Source organism: Lepus europaeus, chromosome 14, assembly GCF_033115175.1.
Source record: "Lepus europaeus isolate LE1 chromosome 14, mLepTim1.pri, whole genome shotgun sequence".
Lineage (NCBI taxonomy): Eukaryota > Metazoa > Chordata > Mammalia > Lagomorpha > Leporidae > Lepus > Lepus europaeus.
In genome coordinates, this window is record NC_084840.1 from 13,150,515 (window position 1) to 13,165,647 (window position 15,133).

General features: G+C 36.2%; 1 protein-coding gene across 1 annotated transcript in view; it reads left to right on the forward strand.

Moving 5' to 3' along the window:
* Positions 1 to 15,133, forward strand: part of CFH (complement factor H) — a 117,265-nt gene that overhangs the window by 85,400 nt on the left and 16,732 nt on the right. Inside the window, exons 27-32 of the mRNA XM_062210736.1 lie at positions 907 to 1,089; positions 4,141 to 4,317; positions 6,688 to 6,864; positions 8,385 to 8,567; positions 8,679 to 8,858; positions 11,409 to 11,585. Coding sequence (XP_062066720.1) covers positions 907 to 1,089; positions 4,141 to 4,317; positions 6,688 to 6,864; positions 8,385 to 8,567; positions 8,679 to 8,858; positions 11,409 to 11,585 — 1,077 coding nt within the window. The remainder of the gene's footprint in view (positions 1 to 906; positions 1,090 to 4,140; positions 4,318 to 6,687; positions 6,865 to 8,384; positions 8,568 to 8,678; positions 8,859 to 11,408; positions 11,586 to 15,133) is intronic.

Sequence of the window (15,133 nt, forward strand, 5' to 3'; positions counted from 1 at the left end):
CCTAACAACTGAAGGAATAGACCGTCTACCTGAATAATAATTCTTAGCCTCAGATGATCACACATCGACTTTTTTTTCTATCCTCTGTGTACTCTGTCCATAGATAGTCAATCCTCTAGAGCCAATAGTTTCCACCTAATTTTTTTACCATTTGTTTCTCCAGTTATTAATATAGTGCCGTTTCTGGTTTGATACAGAACCTTGCCTGAGACCCTCAATTTAAATGCATTCTCTGTCACCTAATAAATTTGAATCAATATGAAAACTGAGTGATAAGGTCCAGTTTATTGCAAATTTTCCTTACCCATATTCCTTTATAAGAAACTATTACATTACTAAGTCTTTTTACTGGTGGGCATGCCAGATCATCTTAGCCACAATTCTTTGCACTTGTTTTTGATGTCAGTATTTGCTTTGTTATCTGATATTTGTTATATTTTTAAGTAGTTTCCTGGGATATTCTCTTTTAAAAGCTTAGACTTAATTAAGTTTTAAAAAAAATTTATTTGTTTGAAATCCAGGGAGACACAGTGAAAGAGAACCTGCCCATCTGCTGGTTCACTCCCTAAATACTAACAATGGGTGGAAGATGGGAACCAGAAACTCAGTCCAGTTTTCCTACGTAGGTGGCAGGAACCCCATCACTAGGGCCGTCCCTGCTGCCTCCTATGATCTGTGTTTTCAGAAAGCTGAATCTGGAGCTAAAGCCAGCTACCAAACCCAAAAACTTGAGAGCTTAACTGCCAGATCAAACCTTGCTGGATTTTACCTTTAATGTGCTAAGAACTTGACTGCAAGAATAATTCCAATTTGTAGAAGACTTAGTTTTTCCATTTTATTTTTGTCATTATTTATTGACAACATGAAATATTTTAATGAACACATTTTTCTTTTTTTTTTTCTTAGAAAAGTGTTTAACATCAGACATTGTAATTGACAATGGGTTTTTGGCTGAATCAGACTACACTTATCCTTTAAATAAAGAAACACAATTTAAGTGTAAACCAGGATATATAACAGCAGATGGAAAGACCTCTGGGACAGTTAAATGTTTGCAAGATGGGTGGTCTATGCAACCTACTTGTATTAGTAAGTAATTTTGTATTTTATGGTGGATTTTATGAATATAGTAACACCAACGTTTCCTTCAACTATTATTTTTCCTTCTTCTGGGTTTATCTGATAATCACATAAATAAAACCCATTTCCAAAGAAAATACGTTAACAAAATACATAAATACCCCATATGCTAAATTGATTTAATTTTTTGTTGTTATTTTTGTATCTTCCCACCATTTCAAAGGAAATAGTCCCTACTCCTGTAATAAATGTCATTATTAAAAAGAAAGAAAGAAAAAAAGAGGGAAGGAGCGAAGGAGGGAGGGAGGGAGGGAGGGAGGGAGGCAGAGAGGGAGGGAAGATGGGAGGGAGGAAGGGAGGGAGAGTGGGAAGGAGAGAGGAAGGGAGGGAGAGTGGGAAGGAGAGAGGAAGGGAGGGAGGAAGGGAAAGAGGGAGGGTGAGAGAGGAAACAAGAGCGGAAGCAGAGAGGAAGAAAGGAAAGGACTCGAGAACTGTACAGGGTTTTAGCACAATTTTATTAGTGACCAAAATACTGTGCCCTTCTCTTTCACCATTCAAATTATCTACCTCCTATAGTTAATTTCTTATTCCTTTGAATAGCAGTTGTGTCTATAGTGGATGAACTAAATCGACCGTTCAGTGCTCAAGAGAATATTGTATTACTCAAGTTTTGTGGTTTGTTTGTTTTTTTTTTTTTTCACCTCTAATGTAATTGCAGAGAAAGCACAGGACTAGACATTTCTGAAATTTGGGACTATTTGAGGAACGTTGGTAGAGTAGCAGGTTCTGGTTTAAGAAAACCACAATTGATTTTTGATTTTTAGTTCTCAGGTTATAAAAAAGCAATAAATCTGTGCTAATATGAGTATGGAAAAAACCTTAAGTTGGAAAGACTTTGCAGTTATGTAGAGATTTTTGTTCTCTTTCTTACTGAAGACTTACCAAACTTTATGTCATAAACTTATCTCAGTGTTGCTTCCTGAAAGTAAGAAAACCACTCCCATTTATTACCTTTTCTCTCAGTTTCCAGCCTTCCTGTGGCTCTTAGCAAAGAAGCATAAACTATTTTCTCATAGGATCCTGTCTCTGGAGTTCTAAGATCCAAGAGTATTTTCCTCACTTCTACCAAATTTAAGATGAATAAGCTATCACAAAATACACCACACAGAAGAAAAATTCTTCATGTTAATATAGGTCTTTATGTAAATAATGAATATAATTCTTTTCTTATGTTTACTGCATTACCAATAGTGCTATAAACAAAATAATTTATTAATAAACCCATAAAATTTCTTTACAAGGCCTGGAAAGATGTGTTTCTGCTGCTCTCTTTCCATTTATTGGCTTGCTTAGAAGTAAAAAATATCACACTGTACAAATGTAGTTTATGTAATTACAGGATTTCAGGGCTAGGACAGAAAAACAGACGTATACAAGATGGCAGTAGTACACATGCTTATCTAGGTGGGACTTGGACAATGGTAGGAGGATGCCTGCCAGAGGCCACTCCTAAAAGAAGGAGGGTGCAAAGTAACTCCTAGTGGGTAGGAAGTTGAAGAGCGGGTACAGGTATTGGTGATGCCACTCAGCAGCCCACAGGGAATCCCTGGACCAGGTAACAACCAAAGTCAATGACTGCTTGGAGACTTTTATAGCCACAAGGGCTTCCCATCTCTGAGTAACAGGTATTTCATAGGGCTTGCAAAACTGCAATGTGCTAAGTGACTTAATGTGCTTATTGAACTATATTTAAAACAATAAATTGTGCAACCATTTTAATTTGGTGCTGGCAGCCTTTGAGTTAATGGTCAGGCATTGGTTTATTTATATAACAGTAACTTTTAGAGGTTTTGACTATGAGAAAGGTAATGTACAAGTAAATGCAGTTTTTAATATTTTAGTAATTATATAAGAATGACAAGTCATCATTGGCTGGTTCTGTTATATCAAATATTTACTAAAATGTGATATACTTAAATAATTAAATAGGTAATAAACTCTAGGTAATCACGAAAATATGATTGATGATCATGGATACAAAAGTTAAATTTAAAAAAAAAAATTCCAAAAACTTTAAAACAGGCAAATCTATCCCATAGTGTTTGAAGTTAGGAAAGGAAGTAATGATGAGGGAGGGATCATGGGATGTTTCAAAAATTATTTTTTTTTAACCAGGATTGTAGTTACAAAGTTGTGCTTATTTTGTATTAATTTATTAAACAATATACTTCTAACTTTTACACTCATCTACATACACTTTATGCTTCAGTCAGTGTAAGACATTCTGCATGGCCCAGGCTTTCATGGCAAATTTGGCAACCAGGACTTAAAAGTTACAGAGAGTATATTGCCCCAGTGACATTCATTAAGTGTCTCTTTGGAGTCATTTGCCCATGGAAGGAAAAACAAAAACAAAAACAAAAAAAACAGGGACCTACTTATCTCTTCCCCAGAGGATACAAGTCTGCATTCCAGTGTAAACATCACCTCTCGCTCTCCTGAGAGGAGAATGGGCCAAGGTGCCTGCTGCCCTAGAAAAGGTCCAAGCCTCCTAACTTGGAGGTTTCTTCCCTGTGCTACAGTCACTACATGAGCAGTGCAGCACCAACCACTCATCGCCTCTGATGCACTGGGACCGGATAGACTAGGTGTTGAGATTCAGGGAGCTGGGCTATGGCTATCCAGGAGTTACAAACTGTTTGGCCTCTTGTCTAGAGAACTGTGCTACCAATCAATCAATCCATCAACCAATTCATACATTTGATATTTACTTCATTACTTAGTGTATGTATCTAACATACCATAGATGATAGAAATAACTATATACATATACATAGTTATGCAGAGTACTTTATATTTAGCATTTTCTTAATTTGTGCAGGAGCTTATGTGTGAGAAAAATGAAGTGAAATCAATTGTTATTAAGTCGCTATAAATATTTTCTACAAAGGCATTTGATTTATATTTAGTAGCACATAATGATTATTAAAGATTTTTGTGTGTTTCTTGTATGCTTGAGGTGATGTTAGATATAAAATCCTGTTTTCCAATGTTCTGTAGAGTATTGTGATATGCCAGTATTGATGAATGCCAGAATCAGAAATGACAGAACATGGTTTATGCTCAATGAGCAGCTGGAGTATGAGTGCAACGATGGCTATAAAAGCAGAGATGGAGGTCCCACAGGTTCCACAGTATGTGGTGAGGATGGCTGGTCCCATTTGCCCATGTGCTACGGTGAGGACTTTTTCCTTTGGAAAATAAAAACAATTCTGGACACACTGTTTTTCTGGGTTCTTTCAAGAGGTATTTGCTGAGGAACAATTTCAAATTCAAGATGTCTCCAGATAACTTTAAGATGCTGGTGTTATAAATTAATATAATAACGTAATAACGTGTATGGAGAGCACATAGTCCATTCAGTTGGGTGGCTTATATGTTATCCACATCATATCTATGGCTTAAATGACAGGCTTTTTCGAAGTATATTAAATTCATACTGAAAGTTCATTCAAAACTGGGTGTACATTCCCAAAAACATAGTTGCTTATATTTCATTTAACAACTTTAGAAGTTTTGCTCCTTGACCGTGTTCCTGTCCCCTTTACCTATTAGTTCCTATCATTTATTGTCAGAGTCTTGGGCTTGAAATCTGCACAGAATGCCCTCAAGTTCTACCAAATCATCCTTCCGCTTAAATATCACTGCATATTTTTGTCCTTATGCATCATTTTCAAGTGCTGCAATTGTTAATTCCCACAAATTTGATTTTTACTAAAAACATGTCAGTCCATTTTGTGTTGCCATTTCAAAATAATTGAGGCTGTTGACAAAGGAGACATTTTATTTTGTCACACAGTTTTAAGGCTCAAGAGCATGGTGCCAGCGTTGGTAACCGTCGAGGGCCTCATGCCAGTGTGGACCACATGGCAGGAGATCGTGTGAGAAAGAGAAGGCATATAGCAAGATAGCAAGCAATAGAGCACGCTGAGCAAGCAGAACTTGCTTTGCAACAACCCATTCTTGCTGTTACTAATCCAGTCCTGTGATTCCTATCCCACTCACATTAATACCTTCCAAAGGCAGTGCCCCGTGACTTAATTGTCTCCCTTAAAATCTCTACCAGCTCAGTAAACCTCACCCACAGGGTTATGTTCCTTCTGGAGGTTCTAGGGAGAATCAGCCTCGCTGCCTTTTACAGTTTCCAAAATCTGTTAGCATTTCCTGCCTCATGGCTCTTCCCTCAAATCATGCCAGCCTCTGCTTCCCTTGTCACATTTCTACTGTCACTCTTACATTGCTGCCTCCCTCTTATTGGTTACACTGGACCTGTTACACACATAATTCAGAATAAGCTCTCCATCTCAAGGTCTCTGATTTTTCCTGCAGATTTTGTTTGTTTATGTGAGGTAGCATGCAAATTTCAGAGACTAGGACAGAAACACTGGGAGGGCATAATTTTGTTATAACACAGTGTAGTAACTATGAATAAGGTGGCTGGAAAACCTTACATCAGTCAAGATGAATTATTTTCTAAGACTTTTTTTGCCATTAAATAAGCAAAAGACTAACAACAAAAAAGAAATGTCATGCAAAGTATTTGAATACAGAATCAGGAAACAGGAGTGTAAGTTTTATAGAAGCTGAATCACATTCCAGTAGGATGCTCTCAAATAAACTACCACTGAACCATTAAATAATCAATAACAATATATAACATTGGCTCACTTAAATAACATTTGCTATCATTAATTATAAATTATTATTTAAAATTAATTTTAAATTATAAATTAATTATAAATTATTTTTGTGATGCATGTTTGAGTTAGCATATTTACTTTTTCTAGTGTCAATTACATATTCAATTTTGACATGTAAGTTTATGAACTAACCATGGAAGATGATTAAATGAGAAAAATACACATATAGTCTTATACATATCCATTTAAATTAAACCAAGAGATATGAGTCTTTATAAAAACATTAATGATTTAGTTGAGTGCAATGGAATAATTCAAAAAATTTAGAAAGTTTAGCAATGTGTTTTGAAAGCTTTTGATATTTAGTTATGCATTTGTAAAATTAGGAATTATTTCATTTTTAATATTCCTTCTAACTTAAAATTTATGAGATATATCTTCTCTGGGTGTTGCAAGTAGTCTACTTTTTCAATGTAAGTATCTTGTTTCATGAAAAATGTCATAAATGTATTGCATTTTAGCTTTGTGTTACTTGAAAGAACAAATTTCTTGGGATTTGAACATGGAAACTATTCATATTCTATTTTGTAAATAAGTTATTACATTATAATTATTTATTATATTAAATTAAAACATGTTAACTAAACAGATTAAACAATTTTCATTATAAGTAATTTCTAAGGAATTTTCTAGTATGACACTGAAGAGATTCTCATACAAGTTTACTTCACTTATTTTGCCTAGAGGGTTTTGAATGTATTTGTTGGGTATGAATAATTAGCTTATATTTTTTAAGTATAAGAATATATATTATGCTGCTCTTCATGTAAATCTGATTGCATCTTTTTATCTAGCATATATTAAATTAATTTTGCAAAAAATATCATATATGTTCCTTTTCTTTTAGAAGTAGAATGTCCTCTTCCATTTTTAGAAGCAAATTTAGATGCTCACCCAAAACAAGAAAAATACAAAGTTGGGGATGTGTTGAAATTTTCCTGCAGACAAAGATTTACAAGAGTTGGACCAGATTCAGTTCAGTGCTACCAATTTGGATGGTCACCTAATTTTCCAACATGCAAAGGTCAATACTTATTTTGGAAATAAGAATTTGAATTTTTATATTAATGTCTACCTATTTTATTATAACTCTCATTACATCTAGAATCTGACAAAGTAGAAAAAACGGCAAAGGTAGTATTTTATTTGGGAAGGAGGAGGGATGTTGGTTATAGTAATTGAGTTGCCTAGGTCACTTAAGTTCCTCTAATCAACTAGTAATTCTATCTCTGTGTTTTAAAATATTTTATGTGATTTTATAAATTAAAATATAGTAGCTGACCAATTGGGTTTTTGACCATGCCCTTAAATACCCACATCACATATCAGAGTGCCAGGGATCAAGTTCCAGTTTCACCTTCAGTTGTGGCTTCTTGCTAATGTAGCAGGTGCTGACTCAACTACTTAGGTCCCTGCCACATACACGGGAGACCCACATGAAGTTCCTGGCTCCTGGCTTCATCAAAACCCATCTCCAGCTGTTGCCAGCATTTGGGAAATGAACTGTTGAATGGGCACCCTGTCTGCTTCTTTCTCTCTATGTCTTTCTCCATCTTTCTATCTCACCACCTCTCAAAATAAAATAAAACAAAACAAGAAGAAATATGTAATTGAGACTAAAAAGTGTTATGTATTTCCTGTTATCTAAGTTTTTTTAAAAAAAATACTTTAAAAAATTGTATGGTCCTCATTATATCTTATGAAATTAAGTAAGATAATAAGCAAGTCATCACATATATGGATTACTCAATAGAAAGCAATGATGATTTGCTACTTACTTCAAATTACATTATTTTTATCCAAAATGTCTCATCCAATCAATTTAGGTATTTATAGATATTAATAAAATTATTATTATATTTTATATGTATAAAATATGTGGTATAATATTGTTTACTTTTATACTATATTTTACATTATAGTTTTATTATATTATTATTATGTATTATGACATTTTCACATTATATTTTTACATTATAGTTCTTTACTTTTACATTATATTGAGACTATTGACCTTTAAAATCTTCAGTGGTACAATTTAATACCCTGATTAAGGTAAATATCCTGCAAAATACGGGGGAGGGGGCAATAAGCTATTAAAGTATTGAAAGAATGTAAGATAGTACTAAGAAGTTACTCTTAATTTTGCTAAATGCAATAAGATATTTTGTATTTGCAAGTAAAATGTCTATTTGCTAGATAGGTATTCTGATGAATTTGGGAATAAAATTTCTCTGCTATTTACATTACTTTACAAAAAATAAATAAAGCAAATAGGACAAAGTGTAATATTTTAATATATACAAGTTTGATATATCAATGATAATTATGTGTTCTTTAATTTATTAAAAATTATTCATAACAGAAACTCAGTGTTTAAGAAAATGAATACAATCAATATACTACGTACACTGAAAGACAGACCTAAAAAGCAAAGGTAGTATAAATGTAATTAAGCTCAAAGTCAACTCAATTAGTAACTCCACATTTTTCTGGGTTTACAATTATAAGATTATTTAAGCATTTACAGGCTGTTTATTATAGGGCAAGTACAACCATGCGGTCCACCTCCCCAGCTCCCCAACGGTAAAGTAAAGGACACAAGGAAAGAAGACTATGGACATGGTGAAGTGGTACAATATGACTGCAATTCCCCTTTTACAATGAAAGGGCCTGAGAAAATACAATGTGTGGATGGAGAATGGACAACCTTGCCCATTTGTGTTGGTAAAAGGATATTAATGTCTAAATAGAACATTTTACATCCATATATAAATACATATGTAAATGGACTTTAATACTTTCAGGATAAATATAACTTCTACTGTATTTCCCTAGACGCAGTGAAAACATGTGGCCATTTACCCAAACTTGAGCATGGCTATGCCCAGCCCTCTGTACTTCCCTATCAACATGGAGCTTCAGTAGAGCTGAGTTGCAGAAATACACATACAATGATTGGAAACCACATAGTTTCCTGCATCAGTGGAATGTGGACAGAATTTCCTAAATGTGTTGGTGAGAATGCACATCTAACTTTCTGATTGTTTACATTTTTATTAGGATTGTATGAAATTAATAAATCTGGTTAGATTTTTAATTTTATTGATATCCACTCCTGTGCCCAGGAATATTATACATTATTCCATTTATTCTGGTCTCACATTAAACTTCCATATGATTTTATGAATTTGTTTTATTCTTCATAGGGTACTTACCCAGTTTCTTTTCTTGTTTACTGGTATAATGGATAGAATCCTTCATTAATTCATATGTCTCAATAGTTATACTTTTTATATAAGAGAATATAATTTAATTGTGAGTATTGATTTTATTTAACTAACCTTGCTGAATTCTTACGTTAGCTCTAATATTGAATTTGGATGTTATATTTCTTTTTTTTAAAAGATTTATTTATTTATTTGAAAGTCAGAGTTATACAGAGAGAGGAGTGGCAGAGAGAGAGAGATGTCTTCCATCTGCTGGTTCACTCCCCAACTGGCCACAATGGCTGGAGCTGCGCAGATCCGAAGCCAGGAGCATGTAGCTTCTTCTCGGGTTTCCACGTGGGCACAGGGGCCCAAGGACTTGGGCCATCTTCTACTGCTTTCCCAGGCCATGGCAGAGAGCTGGATCGGAAGTGGAGCAGCCGGGACTCAAACCGGTGCCCATATGGGATGCTAGTACTGCAGGCGGTGGCTCTACCTGCTACACCACAGTGCCGGCCCCTGGATATTATATTTCAACAATTACAATTTAATGTCTTATGTCATACTGTAGCACAATTTTTACCTCCATGTTCTAGAAAATACAACCAAAACAGTAGCCATGTAGCCTGAGTTGTCTGAAGATCCGGGGAGTTTGGAGACTTCTGTTAGGGGAAGAGCAAGGACCCAGACCCAGGAACTGGGGCTCATTCCTGCTCCTCTGGTCCTCACATTCCCCTAACTGCACTCCAGAAGCTTTTCTGTGTTTTCCCCACAGAAGCAGACATCTATTCTAGATTTTTCCATCAGTCCATCAGCCTGTGTGCTCTGCTCTTACATTGTTCTCTAATAGTGTTAAGACTTCCAGCCAAAATGCAGAAGCAGTTTTTTCTGACATCCTCAGATCCTGGCTTCTTTTGTCCTGTTTCTCAGAACTCCGATATAGTAAAACCTCTCATTTTCAGCTGTAAAGACCAGCAGACTCTCTGCTGCTGTTCTCCCAGAATCTAAGATAGATGTCCAGGACCACCCTCTTACCCCATGGCCTGGATTTTGTGTTGTCAACTGGCCTACTCACTTCTGGAAAAGGAGACCATAGCAATTACAGCTCCATGGTCCGGGTAGATACCTGGTCACTGCTCTGTGACCATCTACTGTGAGGCAAGGTCTTCTGCTACCAGGACACCAAACCCTGGTATGGGAAGTTGTAGACCACATATTTTAATGGTCACTAATTTTTATACATAAGCACCAGACAGGCCATGTCTGAAGTAGAAATTATTGCAGAAAAATACTTACAAACATAGAAGTAGCAGAGCAATCCCATGTCTCATTAGCCCTTCGTGGACACACTACAGAAAAAGCTCCACAACAATCATTTAGGGGAAAGGAGAAATGTAACAATGACAGCTGTAAGCAAGCCAGAGGGGTATTAGAAATGCACGTTCTGAACCTCAGTGGTACATTACTGTTAGTGAGTTCTTCCCTTGAATCTTCTGTCTTTCTGAGTCGGAGTTTCTGCTATTTTCTGAAATGTCAAAGTCAAAGGATATCTGGATTTATCTCCCCTTACTGACACCATCCCTCCTACAGACTTACTCTTGTGTGGCCTCTTTTTATTATGTAAATTATTTGAGGCTTTTTAAAATATGACAGTGGAAAACAATCATTCCTGTGTGCATACTTGTGTACATAAGTGGGTGCAGTTTCAGAGTCGTTGGAAATTTGGCTTAACTAAAATTCCCCTTGGAATTGGGCTCCCTGGCACAGTAGGTTAATCCTCCGCCGGTGGTGCTGGCATCCCATAGGGGCTCTGGTTCTAGTTCCAGCTGCCTCTCTTCCAAACCAGCTCTCTGCTATGGCCTGGGAAAGCAGTAGAAGATGGGCCAAGTGCTTGGACCGGGAAGAAGCACTTGGCTCCTGGCTTTGGGTTGGCGCAGCTCTGGCTGTTGTGGCCATCCAGGCAGTGAATCAACAGAAGGAAGACCTTTCTCTCTGTCTCTCCCTCTCACTGTCTGTAACTCTATCTCTCAAATAAATAAATAAAATGTTTTTAAAAAATGGGGAGATGTTTAAAAATAAATAGATTCTCCTTGATCAGGGGAAACTGTACTTGTTTCCCGCAAAGCTTTCTGACATATATTTCTCAAGTTTCTGTCATTCCAAGATAGGATACAGTATATTTCTTTTCATTTTTTTCAACACCAGAGCCTATTTTATGCAATGAGTTCATGAATTGTTCTTTGTGATGTTGCTTAAAAGTATCATTTAATTATCCTGTTAATAATCCACATATTTTTGAGATAATTGCTTAGTTTCTCTTAAATATTCTTATTATATATGAATCTATTCATTTTTATAGCCACACATCGACTCAAGAACTGTACAAGATCAAGTCTTGGTACAAGAATATTCTTTAGACCATATTTAACTGAATTTACTCATAACACCACGGTAAATTACAGATGCATTGGGACCCACAGCTACATGCAAACAGTGTGCGTAAATGGGAAATGGAATCCTGAGCCAGCCTGCACAGGTAAAAGCTGTCTGGAAATTTTGTTAATCTCTTGTTTTTAATAACAAAAATTACTATTTTAAAATTAAATAATTTATTTGCCATATATATATTTTTAAACTGAAGAAAATAGAGTATATTATTTCTAGACACATATTAACCTTTAAAAACTCTGGCTTGGGTCAGACATTTGGCCTAGCAGTCAAGAAACCATTTGAGAATCCTGCATTCTGTATCACATTGCCTAGTTTCTACTCCCAGCTCCCACTCCTGACTCCAGTTTCTTGCTAATGCAAACCCTTGGAGGCAGCCGGTGACAGCTCAAGTTTTTGCATTTCTGCCATGCATGTGAAAGACTTGGTCTGAGTTTTGGGCTACTGGCTACATTCTGGTCCAACCCCAGCCGAGGGAACAGTATATGGAATGTATCTTTCTCATCCACAATTCTCTACATGTGTGTGTTGCTCTGCCTTTAAATTAAATAAAAACAATAATTTGTTTTTAAAACAAATTCACAAAATAATCCTTACAAATTTCAAACACAAAAGCTCTATAGGTCACATTCCATAATTAAAAAGAGATAACACTTAAAGTACTCATATAAAGTTATCTACTCCATAACCTTCATTTTGGATAGCAGAATAATTCACTTCCAAATCATAATATTTAAAATATTAAGAACAATATTACAATTAAATAAACACATATTAAAACCTATAAGATGTAACCTAACCAAAATGCAGAGTTTGAAATTCATATTCATTTTTGGTTGGAAAATAGGTTTAAATACATATCCTAAAAATATAAGAAATAATATTCAGATATGAAAAGAAAAGAGAAATAATAAAAGTTACAACATAAGTGGATGAAATAGAACATTTTACTTACAACTGATCTATACCATGAAACTATTTTTTTAAAGATTAGTAAGCAGACCTATCTAATCAAGTTGACTCTATTCAAGAACTGTAAGCAGGTGCAAAAAAACATTTCTATAACCAAAAATAGATAAAAACAGAAATATGGGGAAAATAATATGAGGACAATTTTTCAAATAAATAAATTAAAAACACAAAGAAAAAGGAAATGTCATGGACCATTTTGGATGCTAGAGACAGCACCATTTCTTGAGATACCTTCTCCACATAGGATACTTACCTGACACAATTCAGCCAGCCCTAGAATGAGAGCTCATTAACCTGTTGGAGTTACCTCTCTCTGCTGTACTCCATACAGCCCTTTTAAGACAAACCACAGGTAGCCCTCGTTGAAGAGGCAATCGTAACCAGTGAAACTTGGAAATGACAGGTATCACTAGTGAGGCCGTGTCTTGGTGTTGTATCAAACAAGTCACTTCAGTTACTCTGGATTTTTAGCTGAAGCCGGGAACTATTCCCTGCACCACTAATGCCATGGGAAACTGGCAGCCAAGGAGCTGCCCGCACTCATTCCACTTCAGTCGAGTGGGAGTTTCCCTTGTCTCTCAGATGGACACAACATTCAGATGCCTTGTTTTAAACAGATCATCCCCACCAGCCCCTCAAAGCTCTTTGTTTATTTTTCAGTGCTTACAATAGCAGTTTCATGCTGACGGAAGATGTCTTAGAATCCCTTGTGCAACTTTTAAAAAGTTGTCTAGCATCTCATTTTAAACCTGGGACAATTGAAATTGGATGACCTGGCAAAGGAAACAAGAAAATTCTTATGTTAATGGTTGGTTTTGTATATACGAATATAAATGAATATTAAAATATATAAGACCCTTCTTTTTAAAAGTTAGGAATGCATGGCCTCAAGAAGTTTCTTGGTCAAAATCAATAGTGTGACTTCTTTCTAGGTTCTTATGTTTGTACTGTTTCAACTGGCTTGTGTCTATAAGAGGTTGAAATTTCTAGACTGTCTAATTCTGTAAGGAAAGTGCATTGGACATCTGAGGCCATCATAATTTTCTTCTACCTGAGACACAAAAGCAATGATATTTACACAACATTTGCACATCTAACTTGTTTAGTTTGGACTTTTAATAAAAGTATCATTATTTATATGTTTGAGATTACACAAAACTTCAGCCTAGCTATTTCCCTGCATCAACACTTCTGACAGCAGGTGATTGCTGACTGCAAAGAATGGTCTTCCTGGAATCTTGACAGTACCTAGTAAGTATTCAGCCTTATGATTGGATTTAAACAAACGCATTTGAAAAAACTCAACAGGCATGAGTGAGTGATACTAAAAATATCCAAACTAAGAGGCAATAATACATCTAAGTAGGAGATCTTGAACAGTACAGTTACCTTCCCCTCTCTATGTATGCCTCTTTCTGTGTGATCTCCACTGCTTATCTTCAGCGTGTGAGTCAAGCTTCACTATTGTAAAATGTACAATAACATCATCAGGCTCATCTTTATCTTCTTTTGCATCTCTTATTATTTAACCAAGATGGACCATAAAAACCTGCTCCAATTAACAGTTGACTAGAATAATGATACAACATAATTCTTTATTTCCAGTATTTCTTAAATCAGCAAATAAGCAACACAAAACATATACAACCTGGAATATGCTGAGTGGGTGCAGTTACTTCTCTAGTTCTGCACAGAAACATTAGTTTGCTTTAGAAAATTTGTACTATAAAATGCTATTTCTTTTCCCTGAAAAAAATAAAGAAAAATCCAATGCAGGGGGCGGAGCCAAGATGGCGGATAGTGAGGACGTGTGCCTTAGTTTGGGAAAATAAACTTTCATAAAAGCGGAATTACTGTAGCATCAGGAAAAAACTCAAGAAAAAAACTGCAGAGGAATCGCTTCCGGATCTTGTGGAGGAAACACAGAGGACTTACAGGGAACCCACCGCGTGGAAAACCAACCGAGACAAGCCGAGCGGCAGCGGCGGGAGAGGAGGCAGAGCCACAGAATCTCGCCAGCGCGGGAACGGAGGAGGGTAAGAAAGACAAAAGACCTGAGAAGTCCGAGACATTGGGGGGAGGGGGAACAGAGGCCTCTCCCTTCACTCACCAAGCAAAACAAAGAGCACCGCGATTTTACATATGTAAAGCTCAGCCAAACTCAGTATCTTTAGCGAAACTGGAGAACACATTGAGGGCTGCATAAACTCTTTGTGTGGCCCCAGGGGTAGATCAAACGAATACTCACAGAGGCTAGATTTCAACTACCCTCAACTCCACTCCCAACTGAGTCAAAAAAAAAAAAAAAGAGAGAGAGAGAGAGAGAGAGAGAGCGCGTCCCAGCAAGGAGCAAATAATCTGGGAGAGTCGCTCTTTACACAGCCTTAAACCTCAAGAAACAAGCATAGCTCTCTGGCCATACCCATCACAGCCCCTAAGGCTCCAACAAAACAGACAGCTCACTTAGAGGCATAGTATAACGAGAGAAAAAAAAACAAAAACAAAAACAAAAACACCACAAATTATCTCTAACTTGCCAAGCGGGAACGGAGGAGGGTAAGAAAGACAAAAGACCTGAGAAGTCCGAGACATTGGGGGGAGGGGGAACAGAGGCCTCTACCTTCACTCACCAAGCAAAACAAAGAGCACCGCGATTTTACATAT